At 45.2% G+C, this 22,738-nt stretch overlaps 1 protein-coding gene across 8 annotated transcripts in view; it reads right to left on the bottom strand.

Moving 5' to 3' along the window:
- Window positions 1-22,738, bottom strand: part of NCKAP5L (NCK associated protein 5 like) — a 75,690-nt gene that overhangs the window by 5,136 nt on the left and 47,816 nt on the right. For 6 of the 8 annotated variants that reach the window (XM_089480071.1, XM_089480053.1, XM_089480042.1 and 3 more), the window contains 10 exons: window positions 14,745-14,826; window positions 11,610-11,714; window positions 9,186-9,254; window positions 9,038-9,076; window positions 8,026-8,139; window positions 6,646-6,759; window positions 3,448-5,555; window positions 2,577-2,739; window positions 2,362-2,440; window positions 1,195-1,512 (listed from right to left, as the gene is read on the bottom strand). In XM_089480071.1, the coding sequence (XP_089336197.1) occupies window positions 1,195-1,512; window positions 2,362-2,440; window positions 2,577-2,739; window positions 3,448-5,555; window positions 6,646-6,759; window positions 8,026-8,139; window positions 9,038-9,076; window positions 9,186-9,254; window positions 11,610-11,711 (3,106 nt within the window). In that variant the 5' untranslated portion in view covers window positions 11,712-11,714; window positions 14,745-14,826. Of the gene's footprint in view, window positions 1-1,194; window positions 1,513-2,361; window positions 2,441-2,576; window positions 2,740-3,447; window positions 5,556-6,645; window positions 6,760-8,025; window positions 8,140-9,037; window positions 9,077-9,185; window positions 9,255-11,609; window positions 11,715-12,618; window positions 12,690-14,744; window positions 14,827-22,738 lie in introns of those variants that run through there. The other 2 variants (XM_089480088.1, XM_089480096.1) reach the window with 2 other exon arrangements.

The raw sequence follows: 22,738 nt of genomic DNA, 5'->3' as shown, positions 1-22,738 counted from the left end.
CTTAATGCAACACCTTTTATTCAGGTGTGGTTCCAATTTTTCTTGCCCTTATACATTCATTATGATCTGCACATACAATGTCAACATGTGTTTGAACTTGGCTCAAAGGCCTGCAACATCCTTCTGCTCCTAAAGCATACAAAGATAATATCTGCATTACATTTCCTCACCTGTATCAATAATTATGATTGGCCAACTTAGTCTGCAGGCCATATGAAAGTCATTGGCTGAGATTCTATATCAGTCTATGTTATGTAACTTTACAAATCTGCAGCTACTTTGCAGAAATGAAATGCAACTGTTAGTGAATTGCAAAGATGCATCTCTGGCCACTGGCAAGAATGTTCTGATGCATATACCTGGGAACTTGAGATGTACATTGGACATTCCTTTGCACTCTGAAACATCCTAGCCAATGTTTGCATGTGCACAGGGAGTGCCCTGATGTTCATCAGTGGTCATTGTTTGTTGGGGTCATGGCACATCAGTCACTCCACTGGCTACCACTGCACAGGGGACATCTCTACGTTGTAACATCACACCCCCTAGGGTGGATGCAGACACTGCAAAACTACTCAGTTATATTTCCTACACATCTAAGTCCACTTACAAAGAGATAAATCCCATGCTAAATTCCAGCCATTATTTGTCCCAGTGCCTCCTACATATCCAGCGGAAAAGCCCAGTATTATCTACCGCAATTGGCAGCAGGTCTCATGATATTATGGTAATAAATGGACTGAGAATTGGGAGATCCAGATTCAAGTCCCCACTCAGACATGAAAAACTGACTGTGTGAAGTGGAGCCAATCATTCACTCTTAACCTTTACTGCCTCATGGGATTGTTATGAGGATAAAGTGGGGAGAAGGAGAATTATATTTATTGCCTAAAACTGATATTTGCAGAAATGAAAGGAAGAACATAACTGTCACTAATACACAATAACTAATTACACAGATTACAATAATTCTACCTGCACAGCTAAGAAGGTGGGACATAACACCCATCATTCACTAAATAACAACACTAAAAACATAGGCTGGAACTTTCTGTTTATAATGTAGTGGCTTTTTCAAAATGTCTCCCTATGGAATGGGGCGCATGTGTTCCAAAAAAAAAATCCAGCCTGGCAAATGAAAGGGGCTAAATTCTTCCTATCACAACTGCACTTGTGTAGTAAAAAAGTACAAACCTCCTGGGCAGTCCCTGCGGTCACGATGTCCCAGGGGTGGCTCAGCACTGGCTAAGACCCCATGGAATGCTGGCATGCTTTGGTGCTTGCTAGGCCCTAGTAAGTCCTCTGCATTGGGCACCTCCCTCTCCAGCGTCCGTGCTTTGCGGGGCACCCTAGTGATGGGTGGGGGGCCCCTGGCAGGAAAAGGGCCGGCTGGTGAAGGATCAGTTCGAGGCCTCAGCTTAGGCACACTCTTACAGGGCATTCCACTGCAGTAGTCAGGTGGCGGAAAGGTGCCAATGCCACTGTCCAGAGTTCGTGTCAGAGAACTACACACTGTCAAAATAAACAGAAGCAATGGTGAAAGATGGGAGTCAAAGGCCAGAATCCTGCTTGCACATCAGTATAGTGATGAAGGTGTAGAAAGCAGTGACAGGAGAAAAAAATGCCACAGATGGTGCAGCCAGCACTTATTAGCCTAAATCCAACAAGCGCACTGGGACAGCACAAACCTCCCCCAACATACTTTTGCAAGTGCCTTTTCTGCACTTCCTTCTCAGTTGTGCAATACGAACTAGACTGAGGGTTCAGAGCTTTATTCCTCAGTCTCTACCTGGTTGTGAAGATACACCCAATCATTTTCTAGCTGCCCCTAGTGTAAGCTTTTGGAAGTTAGCACTACCAGACATAACTACAATGACAGAGCACCACCATTAGAGTTACACTGATGCTGCAGGAACTCATGATCAATTATATATTTTCTTTTTCATTGTTACAGATACTAGTTACTTTCAACTCCCAAAGTCTTGCTTGGGGGAGGGAATTTTGGACCAGAGTGTAGCCATTTGAAAAACAAACAATAACCAATAGTTATACATTAGTAATGCAGCCCTTTTCGAACAAATAAAAAGCATCAAGCAACGAATTATTTTAAAAAGCATTGTTCCAAGCTCTGGTAATAAGACCCATAATCTTTCTACAGAAATGAATTCTGTATAAAGAGCAGTAGTAGTTGTCTGGATCACCTGGTTTCTTTCCCTCCCCACCACCTGCACAGTTTATAACTGCGCTATGATATTCTCTGCACATATCCTTTGGACAAACCTGGATTTTCAGATTGAATAAAGGCTATCCCCACTACCTACAATTCATCTCCCTAGCTGGTTGGAGTCCTATGCCACTTACCTTGAAAATGCTGAGAGGACACTGACTCAGCCAGGCTGTCATCAGATGGGATCTCTTCTTGCAAAGTTGCATTGCGAAGCTGTGGGAAAATAGGTGAGATGAGAAAGGACGTAAGGAAACTGGGGAGCTGGCATGGGCTGAGGTTGTGGAGTGTCACACTCCAGGAAGAACATCAGGATAGGTGAAGTCTGTGATGGTGCTCAGGAGTGGCTCACCTTATCAGGCGCCTCCGGGCAGGCATGAAGATGTCCAACAATGCCGTTACGAGGGGGACGGATGAGACGGGGATCTTTGGCATCACGCAGGCCTCTCTGCAGGCCCTGCAGCTCATTCTTCTGCTCCAAGTGAGTCTCAAATGGGGCCTCTTTCCCATCCACCCTGCAGCAGAGCAAAGGAGAATGACAAAACTTCCCCACACCCATGAGCCTCTCCACTTTTCAAATCCTACCCTGACCTTCTGGACACTGACAGGCTAGAAATCCCAGTCTCTCCTGTGAGGGTGGGGGGATCCCCACTAAACAGCACACAAGCTGCCAAAGCCCAAGACACAATAAATGAGGCCTGGATTCAAACCCCACATCACCCCAGTATCAGTTTCCAACAAAACTATTCCCTCCATAGCAAAATACAGGAACACCAGTACACACACACACACTACTGGTTATCTTCCCACTCTCCGTATCATGGTGGTTTACTACACAAGTGCAGCACCCAGAGAATTACATCTTTGACTTAAACTAAAATTGATGGAAGTTTCTAGCTGTCATGAAAGTGAAAAGCTAGCTGGAAACCAATACTTGGTGGTGGTTTAATGATTAGAGATAGGGAGAGGATTTTCACATAAGAGAGCTCCAAATCCCTGCCCACAATTATTGGTTCATCCCCTACAACCCTTCCTCCTCTCTCCCAATGCTTGCCAAAAACATTCTCAGCTCAATATGCATATAGTAATTGGGCTTAATGAAGGGGAAAAAATGCTGCCAATTTCTTAATCATGATACATATTCTTCTTAGAAGATCAGAAACAGAATCCCTTGTAAAAACTACAGGGCATCATCCAGAGTCAATTTTATTTTGCTAACCTACCTATTAAGCAACTGCTGCATGAAGTTCTCTGCTGTTACCTCCTGATACATGAGGGTGAGCTGACTGTGGCCTGTGTCACAGGCATGGGGTCTGGGCTTGTCCAGGGCCAGGCCATTGATATAGGCCTTTTCTTCCTCCAGGGCTTTGCGTAGGTCTTCTGCCTTCTCCATAAGTTTGGAAATATTGAGGCTCTCAGCTTCCAACCGGCGAGAGGCCTGCTTGCCCTCCTTGACTTTGGGGGCCTCAGGCCTTCTGCTTAGGGCAGGCAGTTTGCTCTTGCGCAGGCCAAACCAGCTGGCTAGGCTGCTCGAGTTCTTTTGCTTGGCTTCACCTGCTGCTGAACCTCCTTTGTGCCTCCGCAGGACATTCTCCTCAATTCCTTTCATCACCTTCTCTTCAATGCTGGCTGGTGGCCCACCTTTACTCTTGGCTGAATCTGGACAAGGTGGGGTCTTGCGTCCAATGCTGGCGGGTGGTTTGGCTGGTGGTGGGCATGGCTTCGGCTCCTGCACAGGGGGCTTGGTGGGTGATTTGGAAGGTAACTTGGTTGGACTCCCATGAGGACTTTTAGCATTCTTTCCAGGTGGTGGGGGTTTGGCTGGATGCTTCTGGGACGGCGTTCCCAGCAGACGGTTTTTGGAGGCATGGTGATCAGGGTCATTCCCACGGGAGCCAACAGAATGAGAAGAGTAGCAACGAGGGGTTGGTTCACCACCATGACAAGGCTCATGGTACTTGAGGCTGCTGCTTCCACTGCCCAGCCGGGGGTGGGGGTCGGGAAGACCTTCGAGACGCTCACAGGGCCGGGCTGGGGTTCTCCCCTTCTCAAAGTTTACTGTCTCCTTTCCTTCAGCTCCCTTCAGCCTCCCAAGTACAGTGAGCCGTTCTTTGAAGGGCATGTTGGCCGCCTCAGGCATTGGCCGCTTGCCTGAGCCGTTTAAAGCCTTCTTGGAGCCATCAGGGTTCCGGCGAGCAACAGGTGGAGAGTGTTTGCCCTCCGAGCCTGGCTTCTCCCGGCCACTGACAAAGGGGCAAGGCTCCAGAGAGGCCTCACTGGGAGGCATGGCCTGAAGAGGAGCTGGGCGACAGGCAGGTGGAAGTACCTCTGGAACATCTTGCTTGGTGTCTCGAGTTGGGTGGGAATGAGTGCTTATGGCACTGCTGAGGGATAGCTCCAAAATGTTCTCATATTCATGGGGCTTGTGGTAGCCAAAAGGGTCTGGGGAAGTGGGTGTGACTTTGGGGTGTACAGGAATGAGGTGCCGGCCAGCCTTGGGTGAGTGATGCCCTCCTGAGATATTGGAATCTGTGGGAAAGGGACTGTCAGGGGAGCCCTTGCGGCTGGGAGTTGGGGAGTGGTACACCTCGTAGGTATTGCTACGACAGGGGATTTTGGAACTACGGGTAAGCTGGGGGCTGAGGCGGAGGGCAGCAGGGCTGGGCGGTGGTGGCATTTTCAGCAACCTTAGGACCTTGGATGGAGAGGGGATGGGTGGACCTTGCCGAGACTTGTCCTTGCCCTCACTTGGAGCTAAAATGCCAAGATAGGCTGGCTCCCCACAGACAGAGGCAGGCCCCAAAGCCTCTAAGCAATTGACAGTCTGGATGTGCTTGTAGCTACTGACCTGGCCCTCAGGGCCTGCCACCAAGCAAGGTCCGTTAGGCTCCCCATTAAGCAGGGCACTGTCGCCTGCCTCCCTTAGGACCTGCTGCAGGTAAGTCTCCACCTCACCCAAATCCAACTTATGCTCAGCCAGAGCACTCAGCAGCACCTGCCCAGGGTGTCCTCTCTCGGCAGGGTCTGATTCACCGGCTTCATCTGAGGAAGAGGAAGAGCTGCCTTCTCCTTTCAAGGTAGGCTGCCTGGGCACCCCTTCTCCTTGAGACAGAAGCAGGCACGGCCAGGCTTCAGCAGTCACACCTTCTGGGGAGCCTGGCTGCCCAGGGTCTCTCCAAGGGGAGGGGAAGGCAAGTAGAGGGTCCATCTCTTCCAGGGAGCGAAGCACCTCCAGAATTTGGGCTTTCTTGCGCAGAAAGGGTGACAGAGCTTCCAGGGTCTGGGGTGTGTTGGGTCCAGGAGTGCCAACACAGGGCTCCTCAGAGATAACCTGAAGGGAGAAATAGAGGGACAGAAAAGCCAATGTTTGGATCCCTGTATCTGGGTTTCTAGATAATTTTTGTTATCCCAGACCCTACTATTGCAAAAAAAAAACACACACACACACCCGCCCGCACTGGATCAGATCATTTATCCATTTAGCCCAGCACTGCCTACTCTGATTCGCAGTGGCTCTCTCAAGCAACAGTGGCTCTTTTACACTGCCAGCTACCCAAATGGGAAATGCCTGGGACTAAACTTTAACCTTTCCTCCTGTAAAATATAGTTGCTCTGTCCCTGGCAGATGATGCCTGTGCAAACCATACTTTCAGCACATTCCGTGGCTCCTTCTACCTTGCAGAAGGAATTCTACAAACAAATAATTCTGGAGGAATTGTCAGCCTAACAGAGAAACTACAGGGTGAAATGTGGGATGGGAGGCAAAGCTGAACTAAGCAACTCTGCAGGGGCCCCTTTTCATATTGACTGGAGGATTCTAGGAGTTGTAGTCCAAAGAGCAACCTTTCCAGCTCTGTGATTTCTGGTCTTCATCTCCTGCTCCCAAGTCTGCTTCCTCCATCACATAGGTATGTCCAAAGGCTAAGCCACATGTCCCCTACTTAATTTTGGCACTCTAAGGAGTGAAGATTTCCATGCCCATCCCATCCCATCCCACACCACTGCAGGCCTGAAATGGTTTTTTGCCTGTTCCAAGCTCTTCTACCACACAGCATCTCCACCTAGGGAAGAAGGTGGGGAGGCTCAATACTATGGCTGTGAACACTTCAGAACTCTCCTTCTTTTTGAGGGTGGGGGAAGGAATCAAACAGTGTCCAAAATTCACATGATTCAGCAAGAGATAGGAAAATGTGATAGTAGGAGACATCAGCAGCCTCTACAGTATACACAGCACCAAGCCATGCAGCAATGCAGAAATTAATGGGTCTGGGAACTGTTCCAAGAAACATGCACCTTCACTATCTTAAGCTGCTAAAAACATTACGCAATATGGAATAACGTCAGACAGCTGGATGCTGCAGAACTAGTGCTAGCTGTTCTGTCCAGGGGACAGTGAACAAAGGAAGGCTTGAAGAACATACCTCTCTCTGTAAGATGCAGCGTCCCATTGGAAATGATGTTGGGACCTTCTCTACTGTGCCTGGTTGTGAGCCAGATGATGGAACGGAGAGTAAAGAAGCTTGATGGGCTGGTAGCTAAGGAAAGAATACACACAATGAATGATCTCAATGGAACCATATCCAGGATCTGGATACATATGAACAACAAACTACACACACACAGGAGAGGGGGAGGATGGGAACAATTTCCATCAAGTCCTAGACTTCTTGAGAGCATGTGAAAATCACAGGTTTACAAAATCAACTCCTTCACCAGTGATCAGCACACAGACATTGCCTAACACACAAAGGGTGTGAAGTGTATCCATACACATTCCCCACCGATATGGGTTGGGCCCTGGGAGAAGAGGCTCTTGTGGCACTGGGCATATGCATGCATGCATCATGGAGCTCAACTACTGAATGACCAAGACCTCAACAGTAAATGAAAGGGTGGTTATGGGGTGTGTGTTTTAGTTATGTTTTTATAACTTTTGTATATTTTTGTAATTGTATATTTTTTTTGCTAGTTGACTTTGTTGTTTAGATTTTTATTGCAATGATTTAAATGATTTTATTTGTGAGTCACCAAGGGTCCCTTTCTGGGAGAAAGGTGGCATAGAACTGAAATAAATAATAAAATAAATTGATGGTATGTATTTTGCACAGGGCAAGAATACCACAGTTATCGTCAGACAAAGGAGAGATTTACAGTCCAAGAAAAGCATCCACAATTACTGTTTTCTCTCTCTGTCCCAAATACTCCCAAAAATGTTTAACTGAACCACATGCAATTTGTGCAGACTGCTCTGCAGAAATGCATGTGGAAGATGCAAGAAAACTGCACCATTATGGAGGAAAAAATTCTGCTTCAGTGGGTGCTAGGCAAAGGTAGATGGAAAAGGGGTGCATGTGTGTGTGTGATTGAATTACCATGTGAGGACAGTAGGACTTACAAGGGACACTGGACAAATACCTTGCCATACATGAGCTATAAGATCTCTGTGTCTCTCACTGTCTCATCAGGCCAAGGAAACATGTGGCTCTCCTGAACCTATTGGGCTACAACTCCCAACTTCCTTTACATCTGACTATGCTGGCTAGAGAGGATGGGAGTTGCAGTCTAATAACACTTGGAATGCTACAAGTTCCTAAGCCTTGGTCTAAGCAATACAAAGAAACCTTTTCAGCTGTCAGTTATAATTACAGTAAAAAAAACCCACAACAACATATGTGCCTATCTGTGTGTGCACGTCTGAGCAGAAGGTGCATGCATGCATGCATGCATGAAGAGAGCAAGAGTCAGCACATGTTAATCTGTTATGTGTGAGGGGGAGAAAAAGAGAGTTTGAGGGGACATACCTGGGAGAGAGGACCAGAGGTCAACTTCTGGTGGAAGAGGTCGCTGAGGGCCTGGTTCTGCCTCTCGAGGTCAAAGACCCGCTTTTTCAGCTTAATGCATTCCTCACGAAGATCCTGAAGAAAGGTGAGGAATGAGCACCACTGCACTATCCACCGAGGTAAGGAAGGGCAGCTGCACTATACCCCAGTTTTCCCCTCAGGTGTGAACCAACAGTCAAACCCTAAACAGTGGCTTAGAGATAAGGGAGAACCAACCAGAAGGTAACTCCAGGGTATTTCTATCATGGAGTGGCAACAGATGGCAGCTAACCAAGTGTAAGAGTAATCTGCCCTGGGATATATTATAAAGATGGGGGAGGGTGGAAATAGGACAGCTAAATAGTTTGATCCCCTGTGTTTATTAAGCAGTAGGTCCCCTGTAGTTCAGTGCGTCTTCCTCCTGGGTGAGAGTGCATAGCATCATGGATTTGTTTTCTATGTGACTCTATTACATAGGACAATCCTAAAGATTACTGTATATACTCAACTACAAGTAGACCTCATGAATAAGTCAAGGGCAGATTTTGGGGCCAAAATTATGGATTTTGCCATGACCAATGGATAAGTCGAGGGTAAAACTTGGAGGCTCCTTCAGTGTGTGTATGTATGTGTGCATACAGCAGGAGAGACTCTAACTGAGGCTTATTGCTTCAGCATTTCAACTTTGATTTCAACCTTCACCCAGATTAGGGGTCCTGGCAGGAGAGGGGCTCTGTTTAACAGCAATTAATCACTCAGGCCTCTTTCTGCTTGGTGCAAGGTAGAAATAAACTACTCTGCTGACTGCATGGGGAAATCTGCTATCACATTACCATACTGAGCCATAAAAAAGTCAACCTGGGATTTTGGGTCAATTTCTGGGCATAAATTTTTAGACTTATAGATGAGTATATACAGTAAAAGCAGGCAGTTTCCAGCCAAAGGCCTCTTTTTCTTTTCCTCAAGGAGATTTGACACAGATCAGAAGGCTCACCTTTTGATTCAACAATGCTTGCACCACATGATTGGCTACCTGAGGAACAATAAAAAGCAGACATGAGCAAAAAGGCTTCAGTAGTGAGAGCATAGATTGTGTCTCACAAGAAAGACTCTAATGGAGGAAAGTAGGAGAAAGGCAATACCTCATCCAGGCAGCGTTCATAAGTCTCTCGCTGGTTCTCATTGGCTTGGGCCAAAGCTGAATTCTCTGCCTAGGGATGAAGAGCAGAATCAAGACAACATGTGAGAGAGGGTATGGGCCAGAACTCTGCATCTCCTCTCCCAGTGGTGAACAGGAAAAGGGAGAAAGAAAATCTTGTGAAAGGTTTTGCATTGCAATGTTTCAAAGCCACATGTTAAGCCTCTGCCCCAATGAAAGGTATAGAGGGGTCAAAGAACATTACTTGTATATGCCTGTGTATAAGTCGATTTTATACATAAGTTGACACGTTTTAGGGTCAAAATTAAGGATTTTGATATGACCCAAAGATAAATTGTGGGTCATTCTGCTGAGAGGGGAAAACACCAGGAATGCCTCAGGGGGCCAGCTGCCCCAACACTCACATTTCCCCACCCAGGCATTCAAAGAGGCCTCTTGCCACTCTACTTAGAGAAGGCAATGGTTCCTTTTTTTTTTTTATTAAAGTTAGATATTAATTCTAACCAAAAAAAGAAACTATTCCCTTCTCTGAGCAGAGTGAGGAGAGGCAAGAGTTTGTTCCATCCAGGGAGAATCTAAAAGAAGCACTGACTCCCTCTACACTCCTCCTTTGAGGAGAAGTGCCAAAGAGTCATCACTGCTGCCGCCATTTTCCTACCCGGGCATTCAAAAGCGTGACACAGCAAAGAGAGTAGAGGGGGTTGGTGCTTCTCTTAGGTACTCCCAGGACAGACTAAGCTCTCACCTTTCACTACTCTACTCAGAGAAGGCGGTGATTTCTTTTTTGGTAAGAGTTAAGGTACATTACTTATATTGACTTGTGGATAAACTGACCCAGATTTTTTTATTGATTTTTGACTAAAATTTCTAGATTTATATGTGAATATGGACTGCAGTGCACCTGTGTCATACGCTGAAAGCCGCGAGGGAGTGTGTGGGGCACAAGGGGTGGCGCATCCCATTGAGATTAATGGGGCGTGTGCCTGCGGCACAAATGCGCCGCCGCACCACCGCCGCATGCACAAGCCCCATTACTTTCAATGGGGCTCAAGCATACGTGGGGTTTTTTTAAGCAGGGAGGTCCGGAACGGATCCCCCACGTAAAAATGGGCTCACTGTACTTGGTGTACTGCTTTGAGCACTTGACTAGGACCCTCAAAACCAGAGTTCAATTCCCCACTCAGCCATGAAAACCCACTAGTGACCTTGGATTAATCACCCACTTTCAGACACAGAAAACCCCATTATAGGTTTGCCTTAGGGTCACCATAACTTGGAAACAACCTAAAGGCACACAACAAACAAACCGCGTTCTACTTCAGTGGGCCACTAAGTCTTCAGAAACAAGTGCTGTGAATCCACCCCCTTCCCACCTCCCCAGGCAGGCCCAAATGACATATCTGCTCATGATCTCAGAGTATCAAAGAGCCTGTGCAAAGGACTTCTATGTAAGCTCAGTCATGCCAGCACAAGATAGAAGACATCTTCACATGGTATGACTTACTCATATTGAGTCATACACACAAGGCTCTGGACTCTGAGTCAGCCAGCCGGGTGATATTTAAGGCTTTTGGAATAGATGATCCTGCCTCACAACAGCAAGGGGTCTGGTTTGGGATCCAGGTTTTTGTGGGCCTCTAGGCTTCTTCCCCCATCTTCAGCAAGAGGGTGCCACTGACATCTCTTCTACAATCAATTCTAACCAGGCGTGGGCAACTTCCAGGGGCTGAGACAAGGTGCGTTTTCTCCTGCAAACCCATCAATGAGCTACAATTTATAATGGGGACGGGAATCCAGTGACCCTCCAAATGATGTTAGATTGCAACTCCAGCCCGTCATTCAGCTAATGGTGAAGAATGCTGTGAAGTACAGTCCTACAACATCTGGAGGACTGCATGAAATCCCATGCCTATTTTAAAACAAGGTGTGCTGGGAGAGTATGCTTGGTTGGAAGCTGAACTACATTTCTCAGAAGTTTCTTGCTTAACCTGTTTAAAAGTAAAGTGCTGGAGAGTGGCTTATGCCATTGCCACTGCACCAATGTGTGGTGGCAAATGAAGCTAGGAACAGGACAGCAAAGACAGAAAGAAAGTTCTGATAAGGTCTCACAGCATTACTTTCATCAGTCCTTCAATTGCATGTACAGTCCATCCTTGCCATATGCGGGGGATCTGTTCTGGACCCACTCACCCTGCATAAGGCAAATTTCGCGTATGATGGAATCCCATTCATTTGAATGGCAGCACACGCCTGCAGTGCCCGCACCATTTTGTCCCTCGCTGGTCACAATCCATGTAAGCTCAAAGCCGCATATGGCGAGTCACGTACAGCGCGGGCGGACTGTACTCAGGTCTACTGGGGAGAAAGTGGAACCCTTTAGCAAAAGAGGCAAGAACAAAACATGTACCTCCAGCTCACGGAGTCTTTGAAGAAGCTCCTGGGTTGTCATTGACTCACCACCACCGCCTTCTGGCTTCGTCTCACCCGGTAGCTTGGTTTCAGACATCATTTCCTTTGAACAAAAAGAACAGAGTTTTCTTTCTTCAAGCAAAGAAAACATTACTGCCCTGACATAGGAGTAGATGCCTACCAGTTATGAGCTCCCACAGTGCTACCTACAGAAATGGTGCTCCCCAACAACAGATGAGTTGGAAGAGTCTTTCTGACAGAGACTTCAAACCTTTCAGAGATGGATGGTGGGCAAAAATTCAACAAGCCCAGCTTGTTCCCTCACAGCATCTCCCACATGGGCAAAGCTGCTTCTACTGAGTTTCTGTCCAACACCACACAGAGAGTAAAGACACCTGAGCCCCTATGTTCAGCTGCTAAGAATTGCAAAACAGAGGGAAAGTCAATGCCAGCTTATTTACTTACATTAGTCACATTTTTGCCTTCTTTTTCCTTTAAGGCAGGCATTCAGAACCATGGATCCTCAAATATTTTTGGACAATGTTCAAGGATTATGGGACTTGTACACCTGTATCCTATTTGTTAGTCCCAGTGAGAGTACGCCTACTGAATCAATTGTTAAATGGTGAGTTAACACATAAATATAATTCCACTCATTCAACATGTCTGCTCTAGTTGAGATTAATGTAACTTTTAAATCACAGTCAACAACATTCGATGAGCCAAGTTTGGGAAACACAGTGCCAAAGAATTTAATCTTGTTACACAGGATGCCATACATAAGGGTGCCCACTCCACTTAAACATCAGCTCTCTCTAATACAGTGTCTCCCATTTAGGGTTAAGTGAGAGTTGCCTAATCTCCTTCCTACTGCTGCCCTTGTGGGTCAGGAATGAAGAAAGACATCAGTCCCAGGGTTAGGATTAGGGTTGACAGTATAACCCAGTTAGTTTTATTAGGAAGAACAGTATATTAGTAACTCAAAGATCACTCAGAAACCTGCAAACCTTTTCCTGAAGAGAGTTTTAAAAACCTTTCTTGTTTGCAGTTCCCCACTATCTGTAAATCAGATGAAAAAACTAACTTGAGTCAATCTGATTTGGCAGCTATTAGCTCTGTGTTGATAGGATCACGTTTCGACTACTGCTACACATTGTAGAGTTACTCTTGAAGAGAGTCCAGAAGCTTCAGTTGGTGAAAAATGCAATAGTTATGCAGATAACTGGTACAAAATATCAGTAACATATTACACCGACACTGAATGAGCAACCTTGGTTATCAGTTATTTTTCAGACTCAGTTCAAGTTGTTGCTTTTAACCTTCAGAGCCCTAAAAGGGCCTGGCTATTTAAGGAAAGGCCTGTCTATGAAACTGGTCAGCAATTAAGATCTGCAGGAAAGGCCTTCTCTAGGATAGTACTACCCATGGAGACCTGCACCTACCAGGCACACTGTGCTATTCCCAATTTGTGAAAAGCACTTTCTTTGGAGCTACAATTGATCTTTGTGCTCACTGCTTTCAAGAAACATGCTAAGACACATCTCCAGAACTTAGCTGTTAAAGATATATAGTGTGATATGTATTTCATGGTTTTATTAATGCTATTTAGCTTTTAAGGTTTTATTTTACATGTGAATGGCTTCACTGGCTTTCTGGGAGAAAACAGCAATATTATTATTATTATTCAATTTTTATTATGAAATACTATCACAATAACAAGGTGAATTAAAATATACAATCCAGAAAAATGATACTTCATATACAGTTACGTCTCTGTCTAAAGTAATTGCTGAAGAAAGGCATAACTCAAAAATGAGTGACACCAAGAATCAAAATGCAGCTGTTGGCTCATCTGTATAACAGGTCACTTCATCAGAGTACTTTGTGCCAATGATGTCCATGTGCTCTCGAGGATCCTTCTTTGTCCCCTTCGTCTTCATTAATAAAGCCAATAAATGGTAGCAAGACCATTTCAAACTGTCAGAGGAGACTGTAAAGAGCCAGGTGGACTAACAATCTGCTTCTGTTTAAAGCAGCTTCACATATTCACATTCTCCACATCACTCAGGAGAAGGTAATAGTTTTAAGCTGCTGCCCATCCGCAAGTCCTCATCCCCAGCATGCTTATAAACTTTCACCTATTCACCAGATTCAGGTCTAAACAGCTAAACTGCTCACAAATACACTTGAGAAAGTAGAGCTCAGTCCTGTATCATGCTCGTCGGACTGCATAAACATCCACAAGGCAGCTTTTCAGCAGGTGAATGTCTTTCACAGCCTTTCAGTAACCTAGATTACATGAGCATATGTCACCAACAGGTCACTCAGCCCACAATCTACACTACCTTCTGGTCCTCTCTCACTTTTATCAGGTGGACAAGTTCAAGCCTGAAATATCTACTTTCTTTGTTGTTAGAACCCTCAGATACACCTTCTGCAAATGCAAAGGAGTGTCTTAGAAAGAAAGATGGGCATACACTTTAATTAAAGAACCAGGCACATCTGAATATATCTCAGCCTAGGAATTTGTTTCTAGCATTAGAACAACCAAGAACCAGAAATCCTTTGAGATCAACTGCAAATCACTATAAGATCAATCAAAAGACATTGGCCTGTTACAGACTGCCAAAATAAAGCTGCTTCGGGTCTCTTTGGAAGTATGCTGTTTAAATGATGCATGCATCCTAAGAATCTGGAAGCTGCACCAAAGCTGCACTCCAGTGCTTAGGAATGGAGTGTGGCTTTGGCATGACCTCCGGACTCTTAGGGCCCATGCATCATTTAAATAGCATACCTCCAAAGAGACCCGAAGCAGCTTTATTTTGGCAGGCTGTAACAGGCCATTGGTTCTGTGCTGTAACCCTGGATCTCAGGGCCTTGAACATCAACCTGAGTGAACCACTGAGGAGTTGGTGCATAAGGCAAAGGGAAACAGTCACCAGAGATGGGAGGTTTTCAGCTGTGTGGAAAACAGATCATATCACAAACAAGATTTTCTCATACAAACCCAGCAAACCTTCCATTTATTTCAGTATAAGTTCCTCAGGGGAAATATAGCAATCTTGTGGTGAATGCAGGTGGATCTGTATGGATTTTTATGTTGCAAACAATGAAATATCCCTGTCTCCATTACCTTTTGCCTTAGCTTTAACAAAAGATCAGGAAGTAGACACTATTGCAGGCCAAATCTCCACACCGTCTTTAGTTGGTTTCACCTGAAAAATAAATGAAGTTCAAGATTAGGGGGGAAAGGTTCAATGTCACCTTTACCAAGATTCAGTGTTGGACATGGAGCCATGATACCCAGCTAGGAACTGTCATCTTAAAGAGGCATGTTGAGAACTCAGGAGGAGACGTGGAAGGCCCAGAAAACTAGTGAAGTATATTTTTAGCAGAAGGGCCTCTCCAGTGTGTTTCTTTTCCTCCAAGAACTTCCCCCTCGCCACTCTTTAACTTCACTTTCTGCAAACTGCTACACTGAAGTTTAAAAAGTGCAAAGAGGAAAAATGCTTCTCAAGTATTATGGAACTGTGTACGGACCCCAATACAGTTTCTTATTTTACATCTCACCTTTCTCTCAATACTAGGCCTCAAGGCAGCTCGCAAGAAGATTTAGAAAAATGTATATCTAAAAACACTCATATAGTGATTATGTTAAAATACAACACAATTGAACAAATTATAATGTTAAAATATTACTGAATTAAAGGGCTATTTTAAAACACATAACTAAGACCACACTACCAATTCATAAAACTCCCTTCTTTGGTGACCAGTTAGTTGTCAAGGCCTGCCTGAATTAAAAAAGAAATGCCACTGGGAGAAGAGCAATAGAAAGCCATTTAGCCTAGCCTTCCACAACCTCAAAAGGAGTTTCTCTTGTCTCTGAGACAAGCCCCGTCCCTCCATCTCCTGGGGGAACAACTAGAGACCTCGGGAGTCCCAGTCATAGTATCGCACAGATGGGTTTTTTAATGGATGAATTCATGGAGAAGAGGACTATTGGTGGCTAATAATCACAATGACTAATGACAGAGCATCAAGGGTCAGGAGCCGGATTCCTAAAATAGTGAAAAACACACACCAAGGGACTATCATCTCTCGTCATGTTCATATGCATACTTCTCAAGGACATCTGCTCCATCTAACCTTTAAAGATGCAGAATCATGGGCAAGGTGGATTGACAATGCAATTCAATAAGGCAATGTTTACGGCATGCTTACTTGAAGCCCCAAGAAAAGTTTATATAGGCATGGAAAGGTAGGATCCATAGGTCTCTTCAATATACAAGATTATGGAACAGGGCTGGGGAACCTTTGGTGCTCCAGATGTTTTAGACTTTAATGCTCCAGAGCTCCAACTGACAACCAATGTTAAGGGACTGAGGAGTTGTAGTCCAAAAACATTTCGGCCACCAAAAAGTCCACACTCCTAACAGAGTATGCCAGAGCAGATAATTTTCAGTTCAATAGAATACGAACTCTATTAGGATTTTCTTAAGAGAGGTTCACAGACTTATTACTAATGACCCCTTTACTTTAGCTGCAGCTGACCCTAACATACTATAGGTCTTGCTTAACACTACCAGTGAGGTGCCTGCATCTAATTCAGAAGAATTTGGTGGTCATTGTATTGTTTTGAAATCCTGTCCTTGCTTCATGGGAATCAGAGTAGTAACGTCTACCCCAAATTTCAACATGGTCCAAAATGAGCTTTAGCTGAGTTAGAAGCTGCATCCAATTTTCCTGGATCTAAATGTAATACTCTGGCTACTATATCCCACATTTGAAAGTTGTTGTTGTTGTTTTATTTCTTACCAGCCTCTCCCCATGGATCGAGGCAGTGAACAATTAACACATAAACAACATCAGTTAAAAACATATCAGTTACAACTAGGGTTGCCATAAGTCAGGACCTCCAAACCGGGACAAATGTAGGACAAATGTAGGGGAAATTTTTCAAATGTAGGACACATTTTTAAAAATGGAGGACACACGAAAAAATTGATGGGTTTTTTTTTTAAATGTTAATCTAAATGCCTGTTTCTTAGGCATGATCAAAATGGAGGACATTTGGGCATTATTTCTAGACAGATGTCAGAAATGGACTTCCCTTTCTGGCAAAACACCCCCGACCTCCATTCCAAAACACACACAACAGCACATTTGGGCATTTCACATGGCTTTACTGAACATGGCCTCTTGCATCAGAGGCTTATTCCATAACCAAACCCCTTGGGTTTAACACTTAGCATGGTTTAACATGGCTATGCATATTGAACATGTCAAGGTGGTTTCACCGTTCTTGCACCCAGTGTACTTCTCAGAAGTGTGAGTCAAGGGGCTTTGGTTTTTCTTCACTGTGCATGAGTTTGTAAAAATCACAGCAATTTACATTGGCCTTGCCTCAGAACCAAAATCACACAGAAAAGGCACTTTGGAAAGTCACACTCTCTCAGCTTCTGAAACAGTGCATGCATGCCTCTCAAGCTGACCCACTCATATCATCTTCATCATCATCATCACCACTACACTATCACTGACAAAGTAAGGGAGACTTGTTAGCATTAAAAGCACACCCCCCCCCAAAAAAAAAACCACCTTGAGGCCTCTCTGGCCACTCACTCACCACCTCCTTCCCCTCCTCCTTTTCCTCCCCCTCCTCCTCCTCCTTCTCCCCCTCCTCCATTCGCCTGGGGGCTGGGGCGGAGGAGGAGGGTGGCGCGCGGCTGTGCGCAGGAGGCGAACCGCCTCCAGCTTCGCCTCCTCCACGCGGCCGCGCGGCCTGGAAAAGAGGGGGTGGAGGAGGTGAGTGGCGCGGCCGCGCGGGGAGGCAAAGGCAGACGGAGCCAGCGCCTCTTGCGCGCGGGCGCGCCACCTTACCCCGCCTCCTCTGCCCGTTCTCCTCCTGCCCGCGCGCCCACGCGCAAGAGGCACTGGCTCCGTCCGCCTTTGCCTCCTCTATGCTGCGGGCGGGCGCGAAGCCTGAGGGCGAGGGGGCGGAGGAGGAGGCTGTAAAAACCCACAAAACCCCATTCAGAAAAGCTTTGTTACACTCTAATACTGCTAGATACCAGCAAAGAATTTCTAGCACTCCCAGCAACTAAGTGAACGGGACCTTCCCAACTCTTAAGAACAGCAAACTAGCTCCACAGGATGTCTATGAAGATAGCCACAAAACTAGACTGGAGATAATGTGTTCATAGTTTTTGTGGGGTTTTCTGGCTATGTGGCTGTGGTTTTCATTTGCATGTGCTGGGTCTTGATTTTGATCTTTTTCGGGACTGGTAGCCAAACTTTGTTTACTTTAAGGGTTTCTTCTTTCCAGTTGAAGTTGTCTAGGTGTCTGTGGATTTCAATGGCTTCCCTATGCATGAACAATGTGTTCATTTGGCATTAGCTGTGGCTTTGCTGCAACCAGGACAAAAGTTGGAGAATGGCAGGAGGGCTATACAAAATGAAATCTGAAATTAAGTATGTTATCATAACATACGGAATCCAGAATTTGCTGGTGAATTTTTTTTGTTTTCCTTTCTCCCTCACCTCTTTTCCTTTACGTAAACATGTCCAATCAAATGAGAAACAGTAGAGCTCATAAATGGTTCAATCCAAGTAGGAAATAAGGGAGCATCTGTCCCCATTGCCACCTAGAAGAGCAGGAAAGCAAGTCCATCACTTGTAAGGGATCAACCTGCAGGGTTTCACATAAATTCTTACACAGAATAATGCTGTTAATTTATAAAGTGACCAAGGTTCTTTATGGAAGATCAGCGTAGCACAGTGAGTACAATGGGAGGCTTTGACCAAGAAAACTCTAGTTGCAAATCATCACCCAGCTATGGAAGCTCATTGAGTGATACTGGGTCAGTCACTCGCAAGACTGCCAAAAGAATAAACAAAAATAGAAATACAGAAATACAGAAGAAACTGTAAGCCATCTCAAACTCCCAGGAGGAAAGGTGGGAAAGAAATACAAGAAAAGCAAAGATACCAATAATCATTTCAGGGGAGAAATTCCCCTGAATGAAGCTCCAGGCTAGGACAATAGTGAAAGTGGACCAGGCTAGTAAATATGTGTTTGCTTGCAGAAGACCGGATTACATTTGTTAAGAAAAACAGTTCTCAACTTTTCTTGTTAAGAGAAGCATAAGCACGTCAAGAATTTGAAGACAGTGGGAAACTATGTCGTATCTATTGCTCCTTGGAAGTCAAGCAACGGAACTGAGATGCCTGGAACATAACTTATTTCTTAGTCTAACACAGCTTCCTCTAGTCCTGTAGAATTTGATTGCACTCTCAGTGGAGTTTATCAAGACCTGGCTATATTCTCCCTATTAAATCAGAACCTCCTTTTGCAGACTTAGCCCACCTAAATACAGTATTCTATCTTCTGAATGGAAAGACTTCAGCTTTGCAACAGGTTTATGCCATGATCTAGTTAGTGGGAAGACATTTGTACATGATATCTAGGGGCAGGAAAAAGTAAACTATTGGGAGCAAGAAAGATTCAATGCCAAACTGATGCCCACAATATTATAAACTTTCTTCTTCAACATGAGCAGTTTCTTTATAGGGAGCATGTCCAGGCAGACAGGCTTCTGGTCTTTAGGATTTCTAAACTCTTGAATGGACCTACTTTGGGATCAGCTAGAGATCACAATATTCTTTTTACATTTTAGATTGGTAAAGTGATGTTTTGAAGACAGACAAGGGATTCTTCACTGCTCCTGCAGAACAAACCCAAGTTTGCAGTTTGGTTTTACATATGTACATCTCTCTCTCTCTCTCTCCCTCTGTATACTTCATTTGCCATCAGTCCTGCTCCCCACCCCCAGTTCACAGGTGGGCAAGATGATACTATGAGCTCCAAGGTGCCTTGTTTTAAAAACTCCTTTTATGTCATTTTTAGAGGCCTCCCAGAGTGGTGTTTTGTGTTTATCATTGGAGGGCTCCCACAGACCTGACACCACTCTAAAAGCCAAAAATAAAAAAATAGAAATGCATGCCTGGGCACTTCCAATTTCAGTTAGGTTATAGGAGAGTACGAGCAGTACTCCAGTAGAGCATTGTAGAGCATTGGCAGGCAAAAATATAGTTCTCGTAGAATCACAAGAGTTGGAAGGTACTGCAAGGGCCATCTACTCTAACCCCTGCCACATGTTATCAATACTCCTTGTTGTCCCTGTAGCACTGATGTTGCCCACACCTGCCCTAGCACATCAAGGAATATATATGTCTTTTTTTAAAAAAAAATCTGTATTTTAAATATGAACAAATATATTTATACAAATGTATATGTGGTGTAGTGGTTTGAGCGTTGGACTATGACTCTGGAGACCAGGGTTCAAATCCCTGCTCAGCCATGGAACCCTCTGGGTGACCTTGGGCAAGTCATACTCTCTCAGCCTCAGAGGAAAGCAAAGGCTGAACAAATCTTGCAAAAAAAAACCAAAAAAACAAAAAACACACAACCCCAGAACAAAACAAAAAAATCAGCCCTGCCTCAAGATGTCCATAAGTTGGAATACAACCTGAGAATGCACATGTTCACCCTTCATCTTACTTTTTTCCTTGCAAGCATTCAGAACATGTTACAAACTAACAAAAATTACTCAGAAAATCATGGAGTAATGAGTACCTATTGAATATCACAAGAGCTAGCAACCAGGCCCAGTCATTTTAGCTTGTTCTTTCTTCCACCACCCTCTCTCCACAGGCATGTTGAAAACTAGCATAATGTTTTCCTCCAGAACTCATTCCAGGACACATGCATTACTCCTGTTTTTACCACCACCAAAAAATGTGGACAACGACTCACCAATGTCTCTTGCATTCACTGTTTTTTATTTGGATCATCCTATGGCCCATAACCTAGACTCAGAGTTGGAAGAGACCACAAGGGCCATCCAACCCAAGCCCCTGCCTTGCAGAAAGACACAATCAAACACACACACACACACCCCAACAGACGGCCATCCAGCCTCTGTCTGAAAATCTCCGAAGAAGACTCCACCATGCTCTGAGTCAGCGTCTTCCACTGTCAAATAGCTCTTACCACGGGAGGGTCTTCCTAATCTAAAGCTAAACCTAAAGGTAGAATCTCTTTTCATGTAGCTTAAATCCACTGCTCTGTGGACTAGTCCCCGGAGAAGCAGAAAACAACCTTGCTCCATCCTCAATGTCACACCCTTCAAATATTTAAATATGATTATCATGTCATCCCTTAACCTCTTCGCCAGGCTATATACCCAGTTCTTTAAGTTGCTCCTCATAGAGTATGGTTTCCAGTTCTTTCCCCCATTTTGGTTGCCCTCCCCTGGACACACTCCAGCTTGTCAACATCCTTTTTCAATTGTGGAGCCCAGAACTGGACACAATATTCCAGGTGACAAATGACCAGAGCAGAATAGAGTGGTACTATGCCTTCCCTTAATCTAAACACTATACTTCTACTGATACAGCCAAGAATTGCATTGGCTTGCTTAGCTGCTGCATCACATTCCTGACTCATCTTCAGCCTGTGGTCCACTAAGACTCCTAGATCCTTTTCGCATGTATGCCATCAAGCCATGTGTCACTCATTCTATAACTGTGCATCTTATTTTTACTGCCCAAGTGTAGTATCTTAAATTTCTCCCTGTTGAAAATCATTTTGTTAGTTTTGGCCCATCTTTCTAATCTGTTAAGATCATTTTGAATTCTGATCCTGTCCTCAGCGGTATTAGCAACCCCTCCTAATTAACTGCCTCTCCAACAGGCTAAAAAGCTAGCATGGCATAGTAGTTTGGAGATAGTGGTTTAATTCCCCACTTGGCCATGGAAACCTATTGGGTGACCATGGGTGAGTCACACACCCTCTTAGCTGCAGAAAACCTTAGGGTTGCAATAAGTCAGAAACGACTTGAAGGCAATACCCAACAACAATGAGCTAACTTCACGGTTTGTTTCATTACAAGGAACCCAGAGAAAATATAATCACAGTGTAAGAACCTAATCATAGAATCATAGAGTTGAAAGAGACCCCAAGGGCCATTCACTCCAATGCCCTTCTGCAATGCAGGAAGACACAATCAAAGCACCCCCAACAGATGGACATCCAGCCTCTGTTTAAAACCCTCCAAAGAAGGAAACTCCACCACTCTCTGAGGGAGCGTCTTCCACTGTCGATCAGCTCTTACTGTCAGGAAGGTCTTCCTAATGTTGAGGTAAAATCTCTTTTCCCGTAGTTTGAATCCACTGCCTTAGTCTCTGGAGCAAGAGAAAACAAGCTTGCTCCACCCTCAATATGACACCCCTTCAAATATTTAAACTGTGTAATAGGTACAGTCAATCGGGATAGAGGATGATGCATAGAAGCCTATATCCCTTTCGGTTCCATCATGTTCTAAGGAACTGGAAAAGCTTTCCAGAACTCCTTGAAACTAGCTAGGAAAAAAGTACTGGGGTGGTGATAGAGGACAGCCAGGAAAGATGTCCATAGCATATAGACAATGTAAAGTTTAATCTTCTATGATAGTTCACGTATGACTAGAAAATCCATATGCACTACACACACACACACACACACACACACACACGTATTATGTCTTCCACCCTTGGACGTGTATCTTATAAACGCAAACTTCAGATGAAGATCGTTTTGGACATATGATCAGCTCATAATTAATGTCTATGCTTAACCCAGGGGTTGGCAACCTCCGGCCCGCGGGCCGGATCCGGCCACTGGAGGCCTTCGTTGCGGCCCCTGGGGGCAGTTGCCGCCGCCACGTGAAAAAATAACGGCGCCCATAGTGGCAAAAAGCCGCTCTGGGCGCCGCCATTTTTCGCCCAAAATGGCGCCGAACTCTCGCGCGACCTTCTTTGAGGTTGCGCGAGAGTTCAGCGCCATTTTTTCGCCCAAAATGGCAGCGCCCAGAGGCGAAGTCTCGCGCAACCTCAAACAAGGTCGCACGAGACTTCGGCCTCCAGGAGGCCCGATGCAACCGAGGGAGCCCTTGAAGAGGGCTCCGACGGCCGCATCGGGCCTCTGGAAGGCCCGCTGAAGCCATCGGAGCCCTGTTCGAAGGCCCTGGCGAGGGCCCTGGGCCTCCTGGAGGCCCGATGCCGTCGCTGGTGCCCTCAAAGAGG

The sequence above is a fragment of the Sceloporus occidentalis genome, unplaced genomic scaffold (genome assembly GCF_023333645.1).
Source record: "Sceloporus occidentalis isolate IW3139 unplaced genomic scaffold, rSceOcc1.0.p SCAF_1, whole genome shotgun sequence".
In the NCBI taxonomy this organism is placed as follows: domain Eukaryota; kingdom Metazoa; phylum Chordata; class Lepidosauria; order Squamata; family Phrynosomatidae; genus Sceloporus; species Sceloporus occidentalis.
Note: the sequence above shows the minus strand (reverse complement) of the source record. Positions and strands in the feature narration are given on the sequence as shown.